Source organism: Mus caroli, chromosome 6 (assembly GCF_900094665.2).
Source record: "Mus caroli chromosome 6, CAROLI_EIJ_v1.1, whole genome shotgun sequence".
NCBI classification, from domain to species: Eukaryota; Metazoa; Chordata; class Mammalia; order Rodentia; family Muridae; genus Mus; species Mus caroli.
In genome coordinates this window covers 25,224,734-25,248,640 of record NC_034575.1, presented here as the reverse complement: position 1 = coordinate 25,248,640, position 23,907 = coordinate 25,224,734, and the positions used below count along the sequence as shown (strand labels likewise).

Genomic DNA, 23,907 nt, shown 5'->3' with positions numbered 1-23,907 from the left:
GTGTAGCTCTGGCTGTCCTGGAACTCACTCTGTAGACCAGGCTGGCCTCAAACTCAGAAATCCACCTGCCTCTGCCTCCCAAGTGCTGGGATTAAAGGAGTGTGCCACCACTGTCAGGATCAAGAGCTTTTTTTTCTGAAAATTAGCACCATAATATATTATTCTACAAAGTATCAGTTGAGGGATGGATCAGATCTTTTGTTTGTTTGATTGTTTCTGGATTTGGGTTTGGGTTTGGTTTGTTTGGTTTTGGTTTTTCCAGATAGGGTTTCTCCATGTAGCCCTGGCTGTCCTGGAACTCACTCTGTAGACCAGGCTGGCCTTAAACTCACAGAGATCACCTGTCTCTACCTTCCAAGTGCTGGGATTAAAGGAGTGCATAGCCACTGCCTGGTCTGGTTTGTTTTGTTTTGAAACAGGGTCTGGAACTTTTCTTCCTTAGACCAGCTTCTTATTTGCAGTTCTCCTGCCTTGGTCCCAAGTGCTGGGATGATAGGTGGGAGCCACTGTGAGCAGCTGATCTTTTTACAGAAGGGAAAAAACCTAAATCCTGAGAGGAGGGGTAGCTTCTAAGGCTTGTGTGTGGTATGTTCACATGTATTCTCATCTTGGATCTTGAATGCCTGTGAAAATAGTATTTTTACTGACACACTGGTTTGGTTTGGTTTGGTTTGATGGAGGGCAGTGCTAGGAATTGAACCTACTGCCTCATGTATGCCAGGCTAACACTCTTCCACTGAGCTATATTCCCAGCCTTGTTACACTCATTTTATAGATGAGAGCAGATAGGTTACATGGTTTGCCTAAGACATCCTGCTAGTAAGTAGAGGAGCCAGGACAACTGATGTAATTGAAAGTGTGTGACAGTGCCCCCTGCCCCATGTGGCTTCTCTCATGTCCCTACCAGACAGGGTTTCTCTGTTTTAGCTCTGGCTGTCCTGGAAATCACTCTGTAGGCCAGGCTGTCTTAGAACTCAGAGATCCACCAGCTTCCACCTCCCTTGTGCTAGGGTTAAAGGTGTGTGCCATCACTGCCTGGCTTCTAGATCCCTTTTGTGTATTAGTCACTATTACATAACAAACTGCTCTAATATGAAGTGGCTTTAAACAACTATTATCACAAACTCTGTGGGTTATATATCCAGACACCGAGTAGGTTTGTTTTGTTTTGTTTTTGTTGTTGCTGGTGGTGGTTGTTTGTTTTATTTTTTAATTTATGCATTTGCTTGTTGTGTATGCCATTTGGGGTTGGGAGATGCCCAAGGGGGCCAGAGGAAGGTATCAGATCTAGGGCCAGAGTTACAAGCCTCCAGACATATGTTCTGGGATCCAAACTTGGGAACTCTAGAAAAGCAGCCACAGGTGTGTGTGTGTGTGTGTGTGTGTGTTTAGACAGGGTCTTAACTGTATAGCCCAAGTTGACATGAAATTCATGATATAGCCCTAGCTGGCTTTGAAATGATGATATTCCTGCCTTTGCCTCTCTGGTGTGAGGATTACAAGTGCCTTGCTGCCTTGGTTCCTTATTACATGGGCTCTTTCGGGACAGTTCACAACTTTGAAGTTGGCTCCTGTCACAATGAACAAGCAAAACAACAAGGTGAAAGCCAGGTTATTTTTGTTTTGTTTTGGTTTTGAGACAGGGTCTCACTATTGTAGCTCTGACTGTCCTGGAACTAATTCTGTAGACCAGGATGGCCCTAAACTCAGAGACCTGTCTGCCTCTGCTTCCCAAGAACTGGGATTCTTTTTAAACTTAACTTTTTACCATGTTTACTTATTTAGTATGTGTGCTTTGGTGTTTATTTGGAAGTCAGAGGACAGCTTGTGGGAGTTGGGAGTCTCTTCTCTCCTCCCATCACATGGGTCCAAGGGATAAGCAGATAATTAGGCTTAGCATCAGTCACTTTTACCCACTGAGCCATCCCACTGGCCCAGACTCATTTTTATAACCAAATCTCAGAAGGTAGCCCATCACTTTTTGCCATAATCTGATTATTAAATCGTTACCAGGCTGGCTCATATTCATGAGTGGATCACCTCAGGGCATAGAACCAGAAAGCAGGTACCATAGGAATTAACAGTTGCCTACTCTACTCTTGTAAAAGTCTTTAGCAAAGTACTTTGAAAGTACTAATTTGCCGGGCGGTGGTGGCGCACACCTTTAATCCCAGCACTTGGGAGGCAGAGGCAGGTGGGTTTCTGAGTTCGAGGCCAGCCTGGTCTACAGAGTGAGTTCCAGGACAGCCAGGGCTACACAGAGAAACCCTGTCTCGAAAAACCAAAAAAAAAAAAAAAGTAAGGGAATGTGGTAAGTTAGGAGAACACAGACAAATGTAGAAATATCTCAACCTTTTTTACTTTATGGTCCCTTGTTGCTTAGGTGCATCTGATCCAGGGCTCTCACCAGCCCTCTCAATCCCTAGTATTTCAGATTAAATACAAGCAGACAGCTTCAGTATTCTTCCACACAGGCAGTAAGAAGTTTTACGTTGTGTGTTGGGTTTTTTTTTTTTTTAAGATGTATTTATTTTATGTATGTGAGTACACTGTAGTTGTCTTCAGACACACCAGAAGAGGGCATTGGATCCCATTACAGATGGTTGTGATCCACCATGTCGTTTCTGGGAATTGAACTCAGGACCTCTGGAAGAGCAGTCAGTGCTCCTAACCACTGAGCCATCTCTTCAGCTAAAGATGAGTTCTCAATACAGAGAAATAGAGAAGTGTGGCTCTCAGTTTTTAAGAGTATTTGCTGCCAAAACGGGAAGAAAAAAACCAACCAAACAACAACAACAACAGGGAGGTGGTGCCACATGCCTTTAATCCTAGCTATTGAGAGGTAGAGGCCAGTGGATCTCTGAGTTTGAGGTCAGCCTAGTCTACAGAGCAAGTTCCAGGCCAGCCAGGGTTATACAGAGACCCTGTCTCAAATAAAATGCCAAAGAAAGAGTACTTGCTATTCAGACAACTCAGCTGCCTGTAACTCCAGCTACAGCTCTGTAGCCCAACTCCTCTGGCCTGGGAGGCACCAGCCCTCAAGTGTACATACTCTGTATTATGTAGACCTGAGTGCATTAGAACTCCTCATAGACCAGGCTGGCCTCAGACTCAGAGCTCTTCCTGCCTCTGCCTTCCAAGTGTTGGGATTAAAGGTGTACCCTGGCACACTCAACTTTAAACATTTTTAATTTTAAAAGATAGATTCTCACTATCTAGTGCAGGATAGTCCTGTCCTTGTGGGCCCAAATTGTCCATGTGTTAAACCTTTGTAGTAGCTAGAACAGTTGGCATGCTATAAAACATTTGAGTCTTCCTAGACAAAAAGTTCATAATTTTTCACCTCTGCATATTACTCACGACTACCATCGTGTAAAGTTTGTACTTTAAAAATGGCCATGAGACTGAAGAGATAGCTCAGTAGTAAAGAGCCCCAAGCCCTCTTCCAGAGGATGGGCGTTTGAAGCCCAGCACCTACGTGGTAGTTTACAAACATCTTTAACACCGGTTATAATGCATACAGTGCTTTCATCTGGCTTCTGGGCACTGCATGCACATAGTGTACAAACATACATGCGGCCAAAACACGTGTAATGTAAATCTCTAAAAGTATATTAAAAATAAACAATGATCGTTATTAGCTGGATTAATGGCTCACATCTTTAGTCTAGAAGGATTTTCACGAGTTTGAGGCCTGCCTGGGCTACAGATTGAGCTCTACTCCAAAAACAACACTGCGAGGCTAGGGAGAAGACTCTGGATGAAAAAGTTGCAGCATGAACATGAAGACCAGGACCCACATAAAAGCTGGTGGAAGTGGCAGTGCCCCTGTAATCCCAGGAAGCAGAGACGGGGTCCCTGGGGCTAGCTGGCCAGCCAGCATGAATGCTTATGCACCATAGTTATCATGTGCGTGCTTGGTGTCCACCGATGTCAGAAGAGGTTACAAGAGCCCCTGGAGCTGGAGTTACAGATGGGTTTTGAGCTACCGTGTGGGTATTGGGAACTGAACCTTAGTCCTTTGCAAGAGCATCAAGTGCACTTAACCTCTGAGCTGTCTGTCCAGCCCCCACCAGGCAAACTGCTCAAATGGCAGACTCTAGGTTCACAGAGACACTTGTGCCTCAGTGTATAAAGTGGGCAACAGTTGAGGAAGATACTCGATGTCCACCTCAGGCTTCCACATGTATGTGTGCCCCCATACATGCAAGCATGTACACATGTGCATGTCTATAGTACATACACAGAAAAACTAAAAGACTGCCATTTTCTTTACTGTCTGCTTTTAATGAGTGCATGCCTATGTTAAGAATGTGTTCATGTTTTAATTGTGTTTGGTTTTCATATACATGGTTTTCCTTAACCGGAGTACTCTTTGAAGTGGGCAGGGAAGCCCCCTGAGCTGTCTCCACTTATCTGCGCTAAATATGGTTGGGTCACAGTTGAATGTGACATGCTCAAGTGCTCCAGCTGCCAGGCTTTCCTCTGTGCCAGCCTGCAGCCCACGTTTGACTTTGGCAGGTGTAAGTAGAAAATCCAGCTTACATTTCTCTCCACATTCGAAGGTACACTGGAGCTGGTGACAGAGCCAGTGGTAGAGCACGTGCCTACTATGTGCAGGGGGCTGGCCTGGCCGTCTGTCTCAGCAATAATGTGCTGTGGACGTGTGACACCCCTGTGGCCTCGGTTGCTCTCTGCACTGGACCTGACTCTGTGTGTTCTAGATCGACTTGGAAATCCCTGCCTTCCAAGTTGCACGGCATACCTTCTTTGCAGTAGCAAGGATCTGGTTTAGAGATAGGGTTTCTCTGAGTGCTAGGATTAAAGGTGCATGCCACCACACCTGGCCTATCTTTATACTTTTTTATAGTATCCTAATTATTTAAATGTATGTGTGGTTAGGTTTGGTCTCTAAAAGAGACTTGGCTTTTTTTTTTTTTTTTAAGATTTATTTATTATTATATGAGTACACTGTAGCTGTCTTCAGACACACCAGAAGAGGGCATCGGATCTCATTACAGATGGTTGTGAGCCACCATGCAGTTGCTGGGATTTGAACTTAGGACCTTCAGAAGAGCAGTCAGTGCTCTTAACCACTGAGCTATCTCTCCAGCCCCGACTTTTTTTATTTTATTTGGGTCTGCATAGTGTATAATAACTACTACCTTGTGTGCTTTCAGATAAGGAGCGATGTGCTGAGCTCAAGAAATCCTTGTGCAGTGCCCATGAGAAGTTCTGTTTTTGGCCAGACAGCCCCTCTCCAGGTACACATTCTAAGGATTTCCATTTGCCATCTCTCCTGGGTCATCACGTTTCTAATAGTGCCCATTTTCTTGTATACACAAATCTTTGAAGTTGCTTTTTTCTTTTTGTGTTTTTCAAGACTTGCAGTTACTAACTTTTCCAGGTGTATTTGTCCCACCATCTCTTGAGTGAGTGAGTGAGAGAGGCAAGGGGAGAAAGTGTGTGTGTGTGTACTTGAACACATATTGAGAGGACTAACTTAGAGAAGGCTTTTCTTTCCTTTCTACCACATGGGGCCCAGGGATTGAACCCAAGATCAATTTGGTAGTCTATATCTTTTCTCAATGAACCCTCTCACGGGCCCTCAGCTGGAATTTTTAAGCATTCTCTTGTTATGCTGGCACATCTCTGCTGAGTAAACAGATTTAACAGCAGAGCCGCCCTCTGGTGGGGAGTCTCTCCGAGTCCAGGTACAACCTTCTTCAGACCCAAGGTATCCTAACAGTGCTAGTTCTGCCTGTATGCTGTGACTATAGTAAGTGCAGTCGAGGTGTATTGTTTTGTTTTTAGTAGGATGGCCCAAGCTGGCTCCAAGGTTACTGTGGCAAGTAGTGTTCCATGGCCAGCAAAACCTATCAGAAGGCACTAGATTTCTCTCTAAAGTGACTGTGAAACAGGGATTTTCCACCTCTGGCCTGCTTTCCTTTCCTGTATAATATAGCACAGCTCAGTCCTGTGTGGATTTGAGGTTATCTCTGGCCACTCACCTAGGCTCTTTTAAGGATGTGCTACACCAGAGAGTTGTTGGTGGTTCCCAGCGCTTGTTATTATATGCTCTGCCTTCTAGATCCATTCACAAGACTCTCCTTGAAGATCTTCTAATTCCTATCTAGACTATCTTTGATTGTGACTCTTTTTCAACTGCCTTATCAGCTTTTCTCCTTGATATTATAAGAGGGGTGCCCGGCACTCACCAGTGCCTTAATAGTGTCATGTGTTGGTTTTGCTTTTAATATTCAGGTAACTTTTATGTGGAAAAAGGAATACCTATACTTATTTATATTTCAAGGCTTAATTTACTATACACTCCCAATAAATATAATTTGTTAAGTCTAGGCAGGCCTTAAGCTCTCCATGCAACTGAGGGTGGCCTTGAACTCCTAATCTTCCTATCCATTCTGAGTACTGCTGGCATGGGCCACCATGAACTGGCCGATTATTACAGTTTTGATCATAATTTTTCTAATATTTATTACTAATAAATTAAATCCCTTTAAATATTTTAAGTGACAGTTACAAATTTACTAGGGCTGAATATTTTGTAGATATATACAGGTTCAATACATAAATAAATTAATTATAAAGCCTATTTAAACTTACTGTAAAACTTGTTGGTGCCCTGCTTTTTAATTAACCAGATTAGTAGGACCTTTTCTTTCTTCATCTTTTTTATGTAATGTCGTACTTCCTAAATGTATCTCCCAGCACTTGTGGGTACCAGAGGATTGCTGTTATAGGCATGAGGCCAGTCTGAGCTACAGTATGAAGATCTGTTTCAAATACGGCCTTACAAATGTCTTTCTGTGTTTCGTTTTGAAGAATAACTTATTGAATTCCCTACAGGGGAAGAGTGACTGAAATGCTTACTACTTGGTTTTGGATTTTGAAAGAGTCTCCACACGTAGTTCTGGCAGGTTGGCCTAGTGCTTACTGTGGAGATGAGGCGGTCTCGAACTTGAACACAGTGCACATCTCTCTGCTGGCTCTACCATTCTTAGTGTTGGTGGTGGTGTTGTTTGGTTTTTGGGTTTTTTTATTTTTTGAAAGTCTCATATAACTCAGACTATCTCTGAACTTGAGCTAGTCCTCCAGCCTCAATCTACGGAGCACTCAGATTACAAGTGTACACCTCTCTGCCCAGCTTGTATTCTTATTCTTTTCTTTTTAATTTTTTAATTGATTATTTATAAGATTTTATGGTATATGGATGTTTTGCCTGCATGCATACTTGTTTACCATGTATGTGCCTAGTGTCCAAAGAGGCCAAAAGAGGGCATTGGATCCTCTGGAACTGGAGTTACAGACAGGTATGAGCCACCATGTAAGGTCTGGTCCCCTGCAAGCTCCAGCCCCAGGCCTGTCTTTTTACATGGGAACCAGAAATCCAAGTTCAGGCTTCACACTGGCACAGCGGGTGCTTCACTACCTGAGCCATCTTCCCAGCCTACAACCTTTTATGATAGTGTTTTTGAGATCATAATATAATTGTAACATTGCTGCTTTCCTGTTCCTCCCTCCCACCCTTCCCATGTCCCCTCCTTGCTCTCTCTCAAATTCATGGCCTCTTTTTCCCTAATTGTTGGTACATACATGCATATATGTATTCCTGAATATATAATGCAGCCTGCTCAGTGTGTGTCATGTTACTTTTATGTCTATGCTTTCAGAGCTGACCATTTGCTATTGTATATATAGCCAATTACTGTGCTCTTCCCTGGGAAAGACTAGGTTTTCCTGTTCTCAGCATTCCTTAGTGGCCTGGAATTAATTCTTTGTGTAAGGTTGAGGCTTCCTGGTCTTTCCCCTTCTTTGTTAGCATGTCTGTTGGAGATGTCCTTGTTCAGATCTTGTTTAGGCAGCCATGTTGGTGAGACTTGATGGGTGTATCTTCTCTGAGGTTCCTAGGAGACAGAATCCCACAGCAAATTTCTGTTCTTCAGTCTTTTGCAGTCTCTCCTCCCATCCCTGAGCCTTAGGAATAGTGTTGTAGATGTATCAGTTGGCAGTGGGTTCTACAACGCTGCATCTTGGTAGCGTGGAGTTTTCTGTCTGTGTGTAGCAGAGGGTTTCCTTGAGGAAGGTAAGCACCACACTTGGCTGTGGATGTGAGGACAAGCAGTGAGAATATAGTTGGGTGTTGTGCTAGTTTTGTAAGTCCCCTCCAGGATTCATGAATTCACTGGCCCTGGGTATTTGGCTAGCTTTCTAGTAGCAGGCATGATTTCCTTCTTGTTGAGCAGGCCTTGAATACATTTAGTGGGCTGTTGGTGGTCCGCAAGGCTGTGTGCTGCTGCTGTTCTGCTCTTAGGATTATGGTCCATGCAGCCATTGCTGTGGTTCACAGGCGTCACAGCTGAGTAGAACTGGTCGGCTGCTTCCTTCCTTTGGAAGCTTGTGTGGCACATTCAAGGGGGAGGCATTTAAGTCAGATGTAGCTTGTATCTCTGGGTCCCGGGTCTGAGGTACATGGTGTCTTCAGCAATAGGAATTTACCTTCTACTTCAACAACTCAGTCAACTTTCTACAACTTGAAAATTGCTATAAAATACTGTTTCTTTAGAATTTCTGTCTGGTGAATCAATTGTTGTATTTGTTTTAAATCTTTCTCTGACTTTAACTGTTTCAAACACACACAGAAGCATAAAGAATAGTTCATAATTAAATGCTGTTCACCTGTCAACAACTTCAATAACTACCAATTTTTAGCCCATCTTTTTTTCCCCTAGTAAGGCTGGGAATGGAAACCAGGTCTTTGCCTGTGAGGGGAGAGCTACACTCTTCTCCACCCTCCCCTAAGACAGGGTTTCCCTGGGATTGCACTCTTCACCCTACTTCTAGACAGTCTTGTTTCTGTGGGGCTCATAAACCTCAGCTCTGCGTTGTTTAGAAGCCACACCCCCACTTGTTTCCCTTCCCAGAAGGGATCAGTTGCCAAGAGCTTCTTGGTTAGGAGTGGAACTTGGTATCTACTTACTTCTTAGATCTGGGTTTTGTCTGGTTTGACCCTGTTCGGGTCTCTGTGAGTTCATATGTAAGACAATGTTTTCTTAATACCTTCAACTGTCCATTGTACATATCTCTACTTGCTCTATTCTGTTCTGTATTTCTTCCTCCCATCTGACTGCCAGTTTATTTTTCCCACAGATAGATTTGGGATGTTGCCATTGGGTGAGCCTGCTGTTCTCATCAGTGAATTCCTGGACCGGTTTCAAAGCCTTTGTCATTTGGACCTCCAACTTCCTTCTCTGAGGCCAGAGGACTTGAAAACTATGGTGAGTGTTTCTTGGCTAGCTTGCAGTGGCGTCCAGTCCACCAGCTTTTGTACATATTCCTTCACTTGACTGACAGAGGATGAGAGCATTATCAAGAGAATTACTGCTCTCTCTTTTGACTTGAGTTTCTTCCAGAATGGCAGTAGTGGAGGGTGGGAGTAGATGATTTCCATTTAAACAATTAGGGGTCTTTAAATAAGCTTTTTGAGTCAGGGTCTCACTGTGTGTAGTTCTGGCTAATCTAGAACCTATTATGTGAATCAGGTTGCCCTAGAATTCAGAGATTCACCTTCCTCTACCTACGGAGTGTTGGGATTAAAGGCCTGTGCCCCCACATTTTGCCCTACAAATTCAATTTTATTTCGATTTGTTACTCAAACTGCTCACTGTATATCATTTCCCAAGCTGTGACAGAACAAGAAATTCTCCTTTGATGAATAGAAATGCAGTTGTGCTCTATTTACTGTCATCTTACCAGTCTTTTGTGAAATTGTGCTGCATTGTAGGCACTGAAAGCTGATCATTTGCTTCTGAGTTGGCACTGTTCCGGCTTCTAAGACAAGCAGTTCCCCTCTTTGTTCTTATGTCAGCCTGACCTTCACCAAGGCAGCCCCCTCCCCCCTCAGGATTCCTAGTGCCTTATTAGCCACAGGTCAGAAAAGAATGCTGTCAAGTTTGTTCTGCCAAAAGTAAATTCAGTGTTAGGCCAAGACATAAATAGTCTTTTTATTGTTTGGGTTTGAAGTCAAGATGTGGGAGTCACAAGTTTCAGATCAAATCTACAATTGGCAAATTAAGAGCCATCTAATACTTAGAAGGCAGTCCGCAATTTAGGAAGCTTGTGTGATACCTTAGTCCTGCTCTAGAACATGTCTTTCTCGTGAAGTTGCTGCCTCCGAGTTTTGGTGTTGACTTTTGACCTCGGTCCCTTTGCAGTGCTTGACAGAAGACACGGTCAGTGCCCTGCTGCACCTGCTGGAGGATGAGCTTGACTTCCACACTGACAGGAAATCTACAAGCAAGTTAGGCTCCGACATCCAAGTCCAAGCCACTGCTTGTGTTCTCTCTCTGTGTGGCTGGGCATGTAGGTTAGTGAGTGTTACCAGGGACATGAACCGTGATACGGTCACTGTCTCTATTTACCAACCACCTGTGTCCTATGAGAAGACAAAAAGAGAAACTGGAGTAGGGGAAGGATAGAGAAGTGGGTAAGAATCAGCAGCAAACAAAAGCTACAGGCACAGACAGCTACAGTGTACTTATATATGATAAATAAATAAAATCTTAAAAAAAAAAAAAAAAAGAGCTACAGGCACTCGCTGTGCTCACAGCCACGTTTTCCCTCGTGCAGCTCCTCCCAGCTGGGAACTTACGTTCCCATAAACAGTGCAGCGCTTTCTAAAAGCAGAGGGAAAATAATGTCCTGGTTTTAGAAAGGAAGAAAACTAAGCTTAATTGATAAAATCCCCCAGAGGAGACATCAGCTGGTGGCCCGGCCCCATGTTGGCATTTCCATTCCTCCTTGGCTTGGTGTTGACTTTCTAAGGAAGAAGCCTGTCAGAGCCAGTCTTGACTGACTTTAAAGGTCTGCTTTTTCCTTTTCTGTGTGTGGTGGGGGTGGGCATACCCATGCAGATGCTGTGGCGTGAGTGGGAGGTCGGGGCACTGGAGGAGTCAGTCCTTCCCTCCCACCATGAGGGTTCTGGGGACTACACTCAGGCAGTCAGTCAGGCTAAGAGCAAGCAGCTTTACCGCTGAGCCAGCTTCCTAGCCTTTGGTTTACTTTATTTTAAAAAGAAGAAAGATTTATCTATATATGTTTGTCTGTGTCTGAGTGTATGACACATGTGCAGGTGCCTTCAAAGACTAAAAGAGGGCTTCAGCATTGTAGGTGACTGGGAGCCTCCCAATGAGAGTGCTCAAATCCAAACTTCAATGACCATGACCTTTGCCTCTCCAGGCCTTCCCCCTGCACACACACCACTTACTTTAAAAAGGCTTTCGTATTGCTGGATTGTGGGGGAGGGTGTGCCGTGCCCATGATCACAGCACTTGAGGGGGTTTATCGTAAGTTTGAGGCCACCCTGGGCTACAGAGTGAAACCCTATCTCAGACAAACAAAATAAGGAAATGAATGTGCTTTCTTTGGTAAATTGAGAAAAAGGTTTTAAGAGGATCAGGAGCTTATAAAACATACTTCACAATGTCCGTGCGAGCAAGAACATACCGGGACCCTTGGACCTCTTTGAGAAAGTACTGTGGGAATCAGCGAAGATCAGGTCCTCAGATGAAGGCTGACAGTTCATGGTTCTAGCCCTCTGGCAGAGACTGCCTGCGGAGATAATGCAGAAATCATTACATGTAGTCACATGGAAATGTCACCTTTGGAAACACCCAGTTTTCTTTCCATTCCTTCCTAGTTCCTCGGAACCTACTCAGCTCTCCCTGATAACATGTTACCAGTGTATGAGGAAGGTCGGTCTCTGGGGCTTTCAGCAGATTGAATCATCCATGACAGATCTGGAGACTTCCTTTGGCCTGACCAGCTCCCCGATTCCAGGTGTGGAGGGCCGGCCTGAACACTTCCCTCTGGTGCCTGAATCTCCTAGGCGGATGATGACCCGAAGCCAGGATGCTACAGTTTCTCCAGGCTCTGAGCAGGTATTCGCTTCTCAAGGTGCCAGTGTAATAGCAGGTTGGCAATTGGTGGTAGGCTTTACTTCAAACCCTGTCAGGAAGACTATCCTATCACGTTTCCCTTCACAGATGGAGAACTAAATTTGTTATGGAAGCTAAGTATAGAACTACAATATTTGAAGATCTTAGTTATGTTGGCAGTTAAGATTCTAAATTTATATAACAAATTTCAAAATACTGTGTTTCACATGCTAGGAATACTCTGGCTAAAACTGTAACATCATTCGTATACTTCATTGCTTTTCTTTTCCTTCAGTCTGAAAAAAGTCCTGGTCCTATTGTTTCCCGAACCCGGAGTTGGGAGTCTTCCAGTCCTGTTGACCGGCCTGAGCTAGAGGCAGCCAGTCCTACCACCAGGAGCCGCCCAGTGACCCGAAGCATGGGAACGGGAGATTCTGCTGGCGTGGAAGTCCCCTCGAGCCCTCTCCGGAGAGCCAAGCGAGCTCGCCTCTGCTCTTCCAGCAGCTCCGTAAGTCTCCCTTTGTAAGGAGCCATGACGACACAAATAGCATAGGTGCCTTTCTTTATGTGTATCAGGAAGAAGCAGGCACAAGCCCTCCTGGGATCCTGGCCAAAAGTAGACTTAGTGAGTTCAAAGATGAGCACAGTTCATTACCTGTATGCCATCCCAACACTTGAGAGTGGAGTCAGGATCACAAGTGGCCAGCCTGTATTACTTCTGAGTTTAAGACCAGATTGTGTGACATGGGATCTTGTCTCAAACAAAAAACAGGCTGGTGACCTACCTCAATGGGTGAGGGGGCTGCACATACATGTGCAAGCACACACACCATAAACAATGTTTAGAAGGAGGGGGAGAGATGGTTGGCTGATCCAAAGGAAAAGGCTTGGAGTGGAGTCTAGAGAGGTCATAAATACTTAGACAAGCAAAACAGCAACACAGTAGGGCCACAGGTGTGATGAAGGAGACTTTCTGGATTCTCCCCCTCCCTCTCCCTCCCTCCCTCCCTCTCTCTATACCAAGTCTCATAGAGCTCAGGCTGTCCTGGAGCTCGCTGTATAACCCAGGCTGATCTGGGATTTTACACTAGTCCTTTCAGTCTTGTTGCTGGGATTATAAACTTGACCCACCACATCTGGTGGGTAGTTTGTTTTTCTTCGTTCTTAATATTTGAGACCAGGTGCCTGTGTAGACCAGGCTGGCCTCAAACTCAGAGATCTGCCTTCCTCTGTTTCCTGAATGCTGGGATTTAAAGGCCTGCAGCACCACACCCCACTGGTTTAGATTTAGTTGATGTTGTTTCAGGTTTTTTAGATTAACGTGCAAGGTTATGGCACTTGCATTCTTTGTTTTGCTGGTCGGCCTTCTCCCTCTCCTAGGGCATCCTCTTGCCCTCCTCTACAGCCCCCACCTTCTCCTGCCTTTGCCTCCTATGTGCCGAGATTAAAGGCATGCCCTACCACTGCCAGGTTTGATGTTTGTTTTCTTAATGGTAGCTGTTCTGACTGGAATGAGATGGAATATCAAGGTAGTTCTCTGATTTGCATTTCCCTGCTGGTAAGGATGTTGAACATTTTAAAAAAATATTTTGTATTAGTCAGGGTTCTCTAGAGTCACAGAACTTATGGGTAGTCTTTATATAGTAAAGGAATTTATTGATGACCTGCAGTCCAATTCCCAACAATGGTTCAGTAGTAGCTGTGAATGGAAGTCCAAGAATCTAGCAGTTACTCAGTCCCACAGGGCAAGCAGGTGAAGGAGCGAGAGAGAGACTCCCTTCTTCCAATATCCTTATATGGTCTCCAGCAGAAGGTGTAGCCCACATTAAAGGTGTGTTCCACTTCACCTTTAATCCCAGATGACCTTGAACTCCTGAGATCTCCATACCAAGATCCAAGTGAGAAACTTCTATCTCCCAGCCTCCAGATTAGGGTCACTGGTTGAGCCTTCCAATTCTGGATTGTAGTTCATTCCAAATATAGTCAAGTTAACAACCAGGAATAGCCACTACATATTTGTTGGCTCTTTTTTTGAGAACTCTCTGGCCCATTTTTTTGTTTGTTTGTTTGTTTTTGTTTTTTGAGACAGGGTTTCTCAGTATAGCCCTGGCTGTCCTGGAACTCACTCTGTAGACCAGGCTGGACTCAGAAATCCACCTGCCTCTGCCTCCCGAGTGCTGGGATTAAAGGCATTCACCACCACGCCCGGCTTCTGGCCCATTTATTGTTTGCAAGCTTTGGTTTAGGCTTTGGGGTTTCTTTTTTGCAGTTTTATACATTCTAGGTATATGTTCTGTGTGCAGTCCAGTGCATACTCTCCCGCTCTCAGGCTGTGTTCGCTCTGCTCATACTGTGAGAAGCTTCTGATACAGGGCAGTGTTGGTCCTCACGGTTGGTGTTTCCTGTGCTGTCCTGGTGCTTTTCAGAACATTCAAATAGGTAGTGTGGTCGGTCACAGCTCCAATCCCAGCACTTCGAGGCTGTGGAGGATGACAGATTCAAGGCCATCCCGGGCTGCACACAGACCCTGATTCTATCTCATCAAAAGGGGGCGGGGTTAGAGGGGACAGGAAAATGAGTGGACAGTGTAAGAGTCACTTGGGAGGCTGAGGCAGGAAGGTGACCAGTCTTGGCTACATAGCATGATTTCTACATCAAACAACAACAATAAGATAATAAAGAAGAGCGAGCTCCAAGTGTGGGCAGCTGTGTGATTCTGCGCTTGAGTAGCTGCAGTGCCTCTCACCAGACCTAGCATCTATCCTTCAATAACCCCGCTTCTCTTCTTCTTCCCTCAGGACACCTCTCCCCGAAGCTTCTTTGATCCCACCTCTCAGCATAGAGATTGGTGCCCATGGGTGAATATCACACTCGTCAAAGAAACCAAGGAGAATGGGAAAACAGAAGTGGATGCCTCTACCTCAGCAGAGCCAGGCTGGAAGGCAGTGTTGACCATCCTGTTGGCGCACAAGCGTTCTAACCAGCCAGCTGAGACAGACTCCATGGTGAGATAGCCGTTGCCCAGCGTGTGTGTGTGGCAACGCTTATTGCCTGTGGGATGAGCAGCCGAGGCTGGCCCTATAGTTAGTACCTGCCTGCTTTCAGCTCTCCTAAGTCAAGTCTGACTTCAGGAGTCAAGCACAGAAGTGCTTCAGTCTTTCTGATCTGCTCAGCACATGGCATTCTGTGACATCCTGGTGAATCCTTTGTTCCTCCAGCTGAAGTGACCCCGAGTAGGGAAGGGATACAGCAACAGAAATAGGCGAGTGGGCAGCTGCCCTGCCCTGTGCTCTCTGTCAGTCTCGGTCACTTGCATTTGGAACCTGGCCGGTTAACTTAGCTGTTGGGAGCTCTGTCCCCTGATACCAAACCGTGCCTTTATTTCTCAAGTCTTCATGTTTCTTCACTCTTCCACAGCCTGGGCACATGCTCTGACCAACCTTAGCTATCACACTCAGGACTGCCACCATTATAGGAAATGCAAAGCCATCAGAGCCATCTGAGAAAACAAGAATGGAAGCGGGAGGGTAGGCAAAGGAATGCAGAGGGCTGGCTTTGTGTTTCTTCCCAGGCTCGGCTTGCCTCATAGCCTGGCATAAATGGAGCTGTACCTCACCCCTAATGCTTTTCACAGACAAAAGCAGATGATTCTTTCCTGTCAGGCTTCCCAGATCCATGGTCACAGGATTTCCACCAGAGGGAGCTAAAATTATACCAGAAGCCCAACAAAGATACCCTTAGTACCCTTAATAAATAAGTAGAGGGAAGGTTTCCAAAGTAAGTCTTTCTTTCTTTCCTTCTTTCTTTTGTTCGTTCATTCATTTATTTAAAAATATGTAGGCTAGGGGCTAGCTTAGTGGCTCAGTAAGGGAACTTGCTGCTAAACCCAGAACCCAAGCCAAGAAGGAGAAAACTGACTCGAGAAAGTTTTCCTCCACATGCCTGCATTGGTATTCGTGCACATATACATGCACACGCTACATAAACAAAGCCATAAATGCACTGATACATAAATGTTTAATGTGTAGGTAGATCCAGCAGTACACACTTGTGCCAGCACTCAGTAGGCTTAGCAAAAGGATCACAAACCAAAGGCCAGCCTGGCCGATATAGGAGACCCAGTCTCCAAAACAGCAGCAAAACGGGGATTTGGGATATAATGAGGTATATAAAGACAAGTAGTTGACCCACCATGCAAACTGGAGATACTAAATCTGCCTCTGTCCACAAATTTAGGAAGTAATGTTTTGGCTAGATTGTTTGCATGTTTGTTTGTTTTTAATAAGATGCTTCTCTGTTGCCAGCTGTTGTAGCACACTCCTAACACTCTAGGAGCTAAGGCAGGCAGACTCTGTGAGTCGGGTCAGTGTGGTCTACATAGTGATTTCCAGGACAGTCAGGGCTGAATGTGTGCTCTGAGAACACCTAGGGTGCTAAGAATGGAATCCAGTATCTCTGCAAGAGCAACAGGTGATCTTAGCCAGCTCTGTAGCCAGTGTGTCTTGTTTTGTTTTGTTTTAAAGGTTTATTTTAAGTATACTTAGGGCTCTCTCTGTGTGTGTGTGTGTGTGTGTGTGTGTGTGTGTGTGTGCCCGTGCGTGTGTGCGTTTATTTTCTCATGCACACACCCATGTGTGCCTGTGTGCACATGCACATGAATGAGTGCGTGTACACATGAATGCTGGAGCTAGGGTTATAGATAGTTGTAAGCAACCTGATGAGTGTGCTGCAAACCAAACTTGGGTCCTCTGTAAGAACAGTTAAATGCTCTTAACTATAAGTCATCTCTCCAGCCCCTGTTTTGCTTTTAAAAAGAAGAAGAAAGGTATTAAGGGGGCAGAGGAGGGTAAAGGTTCTTCCCACCAAGCCTGACGACCAGAGTTTGATCCCGCTGCACACAGGACAGAAGGAGAGAACCAGCTCCTGCAAGTTGTCTTTTGACTTTCCCACATAGCATGGCATGTACATGCCTACATATACAGTAAATAAATAAATGTAATTTTAAATAGTGGTGCATACCTTTAATCTTAATGATTGAGAGGCCAAGACAGTGTATTTTTGTGAGTTTGAGGCCAGCCTGGTCTACATAGTGAATTCCAGGACAGCCAGAGCTACACAGAGAAAATCTGTTTTGGATGGATGGATGGATGGATAGATGGATGGATGGATGATAGATGAGACCCTGTTTCAGGTAGATAGATGGATAGATAGATGGATGCATGCATGCACGCATGCATACATAGACAGACTGGATAAGGAAATAGTGAAAATGGTATGTTTCATAAATTGAAAGTAAAACTATCTTGCTAAATATCCTTAGTGTCACTGAGACGTTGCCAGATGGAGCATCTATCCATCCTTGGTGTTGCTCAGAGGCAGGTAAAACCAAGTATTGGAGTGACTGAGAACTTTTATCTCTAGTGAATTGCTGTATCTTCCTGTAACCACTCCTCAGACTCTCAGAACGTTTCCTAAGTATAATTAGGTAGCAGTGAGGGCCTCTCTAGTTTTAGTCCCTCACTAAAACATGAAGCTCGGAGAGGGGTCACATTTTGCTTTATTTCTCAAACTTTGATGATGCAGTTACCCCAGCTGGGGACCACATATATCACTGTATGTGGGAAATAACTAGGTCCAATTAGTGCTGTTGCTGCACTCAGGGTGGGTCAGGAGTGCCCTTGTCACAAACAAAGGTGAGGACAGGACAGATGCAGATATGCTGAGGGACAATATGAGCGAGGCTTTGGAAATTGGCAGTGTTGGCAGTGGTCTGACAATAGAACACAGGCTTCTTGATTTTGTTTGACTTAAGCTGTGCATTATGTATGTAGCATAACATAAAATGAGTTTTAATTCTTTTTATTGTTTGTTTGTTTGTTTGTTTGTCGAGATAGGGTTTCTCTGTGTAGCCCTGGCTGTCCTGGAACTCACTCTGTAGACCAGGCTGGCCTCGATCTCAGAGGCCTGCCTCTGCCTCCCAAGTGCTGGGATTAAAGTCGTGTGCCACCACTGCCCAGCGAGTTTTAATTCTAATAATAAGCTTTTCTACCTACAGAGTCTCTCTGAAAAATCAAGGAAAGTGTTCCGAATATTCCGACAGTGGGAGTCTTCATCCTCATCGTGAGGATGCTCCGGACAGAACTGAGGGGACGTTGATAAACACGTCTGAGTTCCTTTGGTCAGCTGCTGCTGCTGTTCTTCATTCTGGTTTCACTGCACATGCAAAGACCTGCATGTGATGATGAAGAGAAGACCCGATGGCTCTGTGTGGGATGTGGACAGGGTAAGACACAGCAGGCCCAATTCCGTCAGGGGACTGCAGGGTTAGAACACCCATTCAGCGGCTTTGGTTCGGCACAGTGTTCTGAGCATGTAGCTCAGGAATGTGACAGTATTTCTTAATAAAGTGTTTGCTAAGATTCCTGCTGCTAGAGAATTGTTTTCTCCCTCCCTGGTTCCCCAAGTTTTCATAAAATTTAGCTGTGGTTTGTCATTGGACCTTAGAAAGAAGCAGTATAGCTATTGCATAGTCATCCCCAAGAGAACATTCTTGCAATAGTAATATTCTATCCATACTTTGCCTCAGTTGATAGCATTAAGAAATATGACTTCTTTAGTATAGATTATGTCTAGCAAAACTAATCCCTGAATATCACTTAACTAGTCTATATTCAAAATTTATAATGAAGGGGCTGGAGGTGTGGCTTGATGGTAAAAAGTGTTTGTCGTGAGCAGGTTCTGGGTATAAGTCCCAGCCTGCCCTGACCCCTAGCCTGCCCTGACCCTGTGCTTTTTCTTGTTTTTCTTTTAAGATATGCTTTTTCTTATTTATGAATACACTGTCACTTTCTTCAGACACACCAGAAGACGGCATCATATCCCATTACACATGGTTGTGAGCCACCATGTGGTTGCTGGGAATTGAACTCAGGACCTCTGAAAGAGCAGTTAGCATTTTTTTTTTTTTAATTTTATTTATTTTTTTTTTTTTTGGTTTTTCGAGATAGGGTTTCTCTGTGTAGCCCTGGCTGTCCTAGAACTCACTCTGTAAACCAGGCTGGCCTCGAACTCAGAAATCTACCTGCCTCTGCCTCCCGAATGCTGGGATTAAAGGCATGTGCCACCACACCCAGCCAATCATTATTATTATTATTATTATTATATAAGTACACTGTAGCTATCTTTAGACACACCAGAAGAGGGAGTCACATCTCATTACGGATGGTTGTGAGCCACCATGTGGTTGCTGAGATTTGAACTCAGGACCTTCAGAAGAACAGTCAGTAGTCTTACCTGCTGAGCCATTTCTCCAGCCTCTGACCCTAGATTTCTAATTGTTCCAGTTATGATTTGTCTACCCTTAAAGGCTCTAGGAGAAGTAAAATAGGAACTTAAGCCATCACAGTGGCTCACACTAGTACCTGGAGGCTAAGGCAGGAGGATCATTAGGAGTTTAGGGCTAGACTGAGGGGAAAAAAAGGAAAGAAAAAGAAAAAAAGGAAGGCCAGGTAATGGTGGTCCATGTCTTTAATTCTAGCACTTAGGAGGCAGAGGCAGGCAGATATCTGAGTTTGGAACCAACCTGGTCTACAGAGTTCCAGGACAGCTAAGAGTACACAAAAACCCTGTCTCAGAAACCAGGGTGTGGGTGGTGGTGGGGAGTGGGGGAGCTAGTGCTACAGATGGAGTTGGAGAGAGTATCTTGGCAAGTGTGGAGCTGAGTCTACATGACTCGGTCCTGGAAAACTGACTGGGGCAATGAGGGAGCGAAGGAAAAGCAAACACTGAAACGTACAGGGAGGACCTGGGACCCAGTGGGCTGCTCACACTCTGACAGAACAGCCTCAGAACATTTACTGTACTTGGTGCAGGAAGACTAGCCAGCCTCGGTAGGTCTCAGAGCAGTCTCAGCTTAGAGTCAATGGGAGAAGGAGGACTGCTAACACCCACACGGAGACCAGAGGAACCACCCTATGGGGTGAGGCACTGGGGTCATTGGCATGTTTGGACTCACTCAGGACTTCACACAAGGCAGGCTGGAGCAGGAGCCAGGTGCTGGGAGGACAGAAAAGGGAGCTTGCCTTCCTTGGTTTTAATCCCAACACAGTGAGATGCATAGCACTTTGTGGGTACTCAGTTCTTAAAAACATTGTTTAAACTAGACTGTGGTGGCACACACCTTTAATCCCAACACTTAAGAGGCAGAGGCAAGAGGATCTCTGAGTTTGAGGTCAGCCTGGTCTACAGAGTAAGTTCCAGGAAAGCCAGGCCCACACAGAAAAGCCCTATTTTTTGTTTTGTTTTGTTTTGGAGGTGGGGAAGAAATATAATAGGATACAACTATAGCTACTCCAGAAACTTGGGGGTGGAGTGTTATAGAAGGAGAAGAAGAAAAGAGAGGGCCATGGCTGTAGCTCAGAAGAAAACACATCAGCTGAGGTGTGGCTCAGCAGTAGAGTGCTTGCCTAGTACACATGAGACCTAGTACCTCAAACAAAAACAGCAGCAATGGACACTGGCAAATGAGCTAAGGGTTAGACAAGTGTTCTGGGGCTAGCCCCCATTGAGGTGGGCACTAGAGACAGCTGGGTCAGATGGAAACTTTGACTTTAAGAATTTGAGTTCAACTCTGTGGGGAAGGCTGTAGGAAGTTTTGAGCAGAGAGATGCCCTTCATGCCCAGGAAATGAATGCTGGTGCCACCAAATGCAGCCTTGAGACAAGGAGGGTCAGAAAAGGGAAGGAGAGTGGCCATGCACTGGGCATGAGCTGATGGAAGTGTCACATGATCCTTTTGGATGTGAAAAGGGGAGTGGTAAGAAACTTGGGAGACAGCTCTGTCATTAAAGAACTTGTCACACACACACAAACCCAGAAGGACCTGCATTAGGATTCCCGACACCCACACAAAAGCCAGAGGCCTTGATGCTGGGGATGTGGAAACAGGAAGATGCTGGCTGGCTGGTGTGCTTGCATCATTTATCTCCAAGTTCTGTGAGAGATCCCGTTTCAGAGAAATAAGACAGAAATCCTCGGAGCTCTACATATATACACACCACACACACAAACGCACACTCAGGCAAGGTCAGTTGTGGCCTTGAGGGTGTGGCCTAACCAATCAAGATAGCTCAGGTGGAGAGATGGCTCAGTGGTACCTCAGGTCAGCACACACTGGGATCCTTGGAATAACAGACCTGAACCCCACTCTTAGCTCTTAAACTTAGCGTGGTGATTGCTGTCCTGTGGCTAGATTGCTGTCTAAACATGGCGTTCTGAAATCCAGAGTGGAGGATTCATAATGTTCCATATGTTACCGTGAGCATGTGGGGTCTCACCCTGTGGAGCCAGTCCTCTCCCCCCGGTTCTAGAAATCAACCTCGGGTTTCTAGCCGCCCCTTCACCTCCTGAGCCATCTCACTGGCCCTGGTGGTTTCGTTTGCTGGCTGGCTGGCTGGCTGGCTGGCTGGCTGGCTGGCTGGCTGGCTGGCTGGCTGGCTGGCTGGCTGGCTTGCTTGCTTGCTTGCTTGCTTGCTTGCTTGCTTGCTTGCTTGCTTGCTTGCTTGCTTGCTTGCTTGCTTTTTATGGTTTTCTACCAACTGTTGTGTGTAATGGGTGTTTTGTCTGCATGCATATCTAGGTACCACAGGCACACCTGGTGCCTGTGGAGGCCAGATGAGGGTGTGTGATTCCCTGGAACTGTGAGCTGCTGTGTGAGCACTAGGAACCACTGAGCCATCCCTTCACCTTCTCGGTCCCTCTGGTTTTTGTTCCTCGGTTTGACATTGTAACCCAGCCTGGGCTGTTTTCCCTGTGTGAGTGGGCATGACCTTGTCCTCCTGAGCCTTCTCCTTTAGCTTCCCAAGAGTTTGGATCCCAGGAGTGCACCGCCACACCTGGCTGATTTGATTCTTGATAGTTTTGTGTATGTGTGTGCATGTTCATGTGTGTGTTTGTATGTGTAGAGGGCATAGGACAACCCTGGATGTCACCTTGAGGAACTCAGTTGACTTTGTTTGAGCCTGAGTCTTATCAATAAGGCTAGATTAGCTGCCAGCCAGCTCCAAGGATCCTCTGTTCCATCTCCCCAGAGCTGGGATCACAGGCACACACCTGCACCCAGCCGTGGGTTTTAGGGGATCAGGTTCCAGTTCTTTTACTTATCACCTTATCATGAACACACTTTTTTATCTGATCTGTTTGCCCAGACACTTCCACGTTTTTGAGAGCAGGCTCTGGCTCTTCCTAATAACCTAGACTGACCTTAATTTCAAGATCCTGACTTTGAGTGCTGGGGTTACAGGCATAGCCACCATACCTTGCTTGAATTTTGTTTTTCATGTCCCATTAAAAGATAATTATTTTTTTTTATTAATTTAGTGCTGTGGTTTGAATGTGTTTTTTTTCTCTCACCCAAACATGCTGAGACTAGGAGAGGTTCCATTGATGGGAGTTGGGCCTATAACAGAGACTGATGCTTTCCTCATAGGGTGAATTCTGGCTTTCCTGGGACCGGTATGGTTACCACAATAGTACATTGTTTAGAGTTAGTCTGGAAGGCTGGTGATGTAGGCATCTCAGTTGAAGAGTACTTGCTTAGCATGCTTAAAACCCCAAGTTTGGTCCTACAACATTGCAAAAAACAGACATGATAGTACATTCCTACATCCAGCACGGGAGAGGTAGAGACAGGGTCAAGGGTTCAAGGCTACATAGAGCATCCCAGACCATCCTGAGCTATATGAAACAAAACCCAAAACCATGGGCTGGAGAGATGCTTTAGTGAGTAGAAGTGCCTGCCAGGCCTGCTGACCTGAAACCAATCCTTAGGCCCCACAGAAGAGGAGACAACAGACAACAGATTTCTTTTCAGGTTCCTTGTCCTCCATATGTGTTATATGCTTACTGCACACATACATGTACACAAAATAAAATGATTTTTAACAAATTAAACAAAAAAAAAAGGTTAAGCTTTCAAAAAAAAAAAAAAAGGGCCAGGCATTGGTGGCACATGCCTTTAATCTCAGCACTTGGGAGGCAGAGGCAGGTGGATTTCTAAGTTTGAGGCTACAGAGTGAGTTCCAGGACAGCCAGAGCTACACAGAGAAACCCTAAGTTTTTTGGGATCGCTGTCTCACATGATGTCTCCCACCAGAAATGCTGACTGCGCTCTTAGCCCTCAGAGCCTTTTTTTCTTTTCTTTCTTTTCTCCCCTCCCCTTCTTTTTTGGTTTTCTTTTTCTTTTATTTATGTATATGAGTACACCATTGCTGTCTTCAGACACACCAGAAGAGGGATTCAGACCCCTTTGCAGATGGTTGTGATCCACCATGTGGTTGCTGGGAATTGAACTCAGGACCTCTGGAAGAGCAGCCAGTGTTCTTACCCACTGAGCCATCTCTCCAGCTCTCTTTTATTTATTTATTTATTTGTTTATTTATTATTTTATTTATATGAGTACACTGTAGCTGTACAGATGGTTGTGAGTCTTCATGTAGTTGTTGGGAATTGAATTTTTAGGACCTCTGCTCACTCCAGTTGGCCCAGCTCACTCACTCCCTGCTCGCTCCAGCCCAAAGATTTATTTATTATTTTGCATAAGTACACTGTAGCTGTCTTCAGACACACCAGAAGAGGGCATCAGATCCCATTACAGATGGTTGTGAGCCACCATGTGGATTTGAACTCAGGACCTCTGGAAGAACAGTCAGTGTTCTTAATCACTAAGACATCTCACCAGCCCTTTTTTTTGTTTTCTTAAGACAGGGTTTCTGGCCAGGCGTGGTGGCACACGCCTTTAATCCCAGCACTTGGGAAGCAGAGACGGACAAATTTCTGAGTTCGAGGCCAGCCTGGTCTACAGAGTGAGTTCCAGGACAGCCAGGGGAACACAGAGAAACCCTGTCTTGGAAAAAAAAAAAGACAAGGTGTCTCCGTATAGCCCTCGCTATTCTTGA

At 45.2% G+C, this 23,907-nt stretch overlaps 1 protein-coding gene across 1 annotated transcript in view; it reads left to right on the top strand.

Moving 5' to 3' along the window:
- Zc3hc1 (zinc finger C3HC-type containing 1) overlaps nucleotides 1–18,373 on the top strand; it is a 22,259-nt gene extending 3,886 nt beyond the window's left edge. Inside the window, exons 3-10 of the mRNA XM_021164814.1 lie at nucleotides 4,373–4,523; nucleotides 5,181–5,264; nucleotides 9,169–9,296; nucleotides 10,233–10,384; nucleotides 11,717–11,957; nucleotides 12,250–12,462; nucleotides 14,753–14,959; nucleotides 18,010–18,373. Coding sequence (XP_021020473.1) covers nucleotides 4,373–4,523; nucleotides 5,181–5,264; nucleotides 9,169–9,296; nucleotides 10,233–10,384; nucleotides 11,717–11,957; nucleotides 12,250–12,462; nucleotides 14,753–14,959; nucleotides 18,010–18,078 — 1,245 coding nt within the window. The 3' untranslated portion in view covers nucleotides 18,079–18,373. The remainder of the gene's footprint in view (nucleotides 1–4,372; nucleotides 4,524–5,180; nucleotides 5,265–9,168; nucleotides 9,297–10,232; nucleotides 10,385–11,716; nucleotides 11,958–12,249; nucleotides 12,463–14,752; nucleotides 14,960–18,009) is intronic.
- Nucleotides 18,374–23,907: the final 5,534 nt, after the last annotated feature.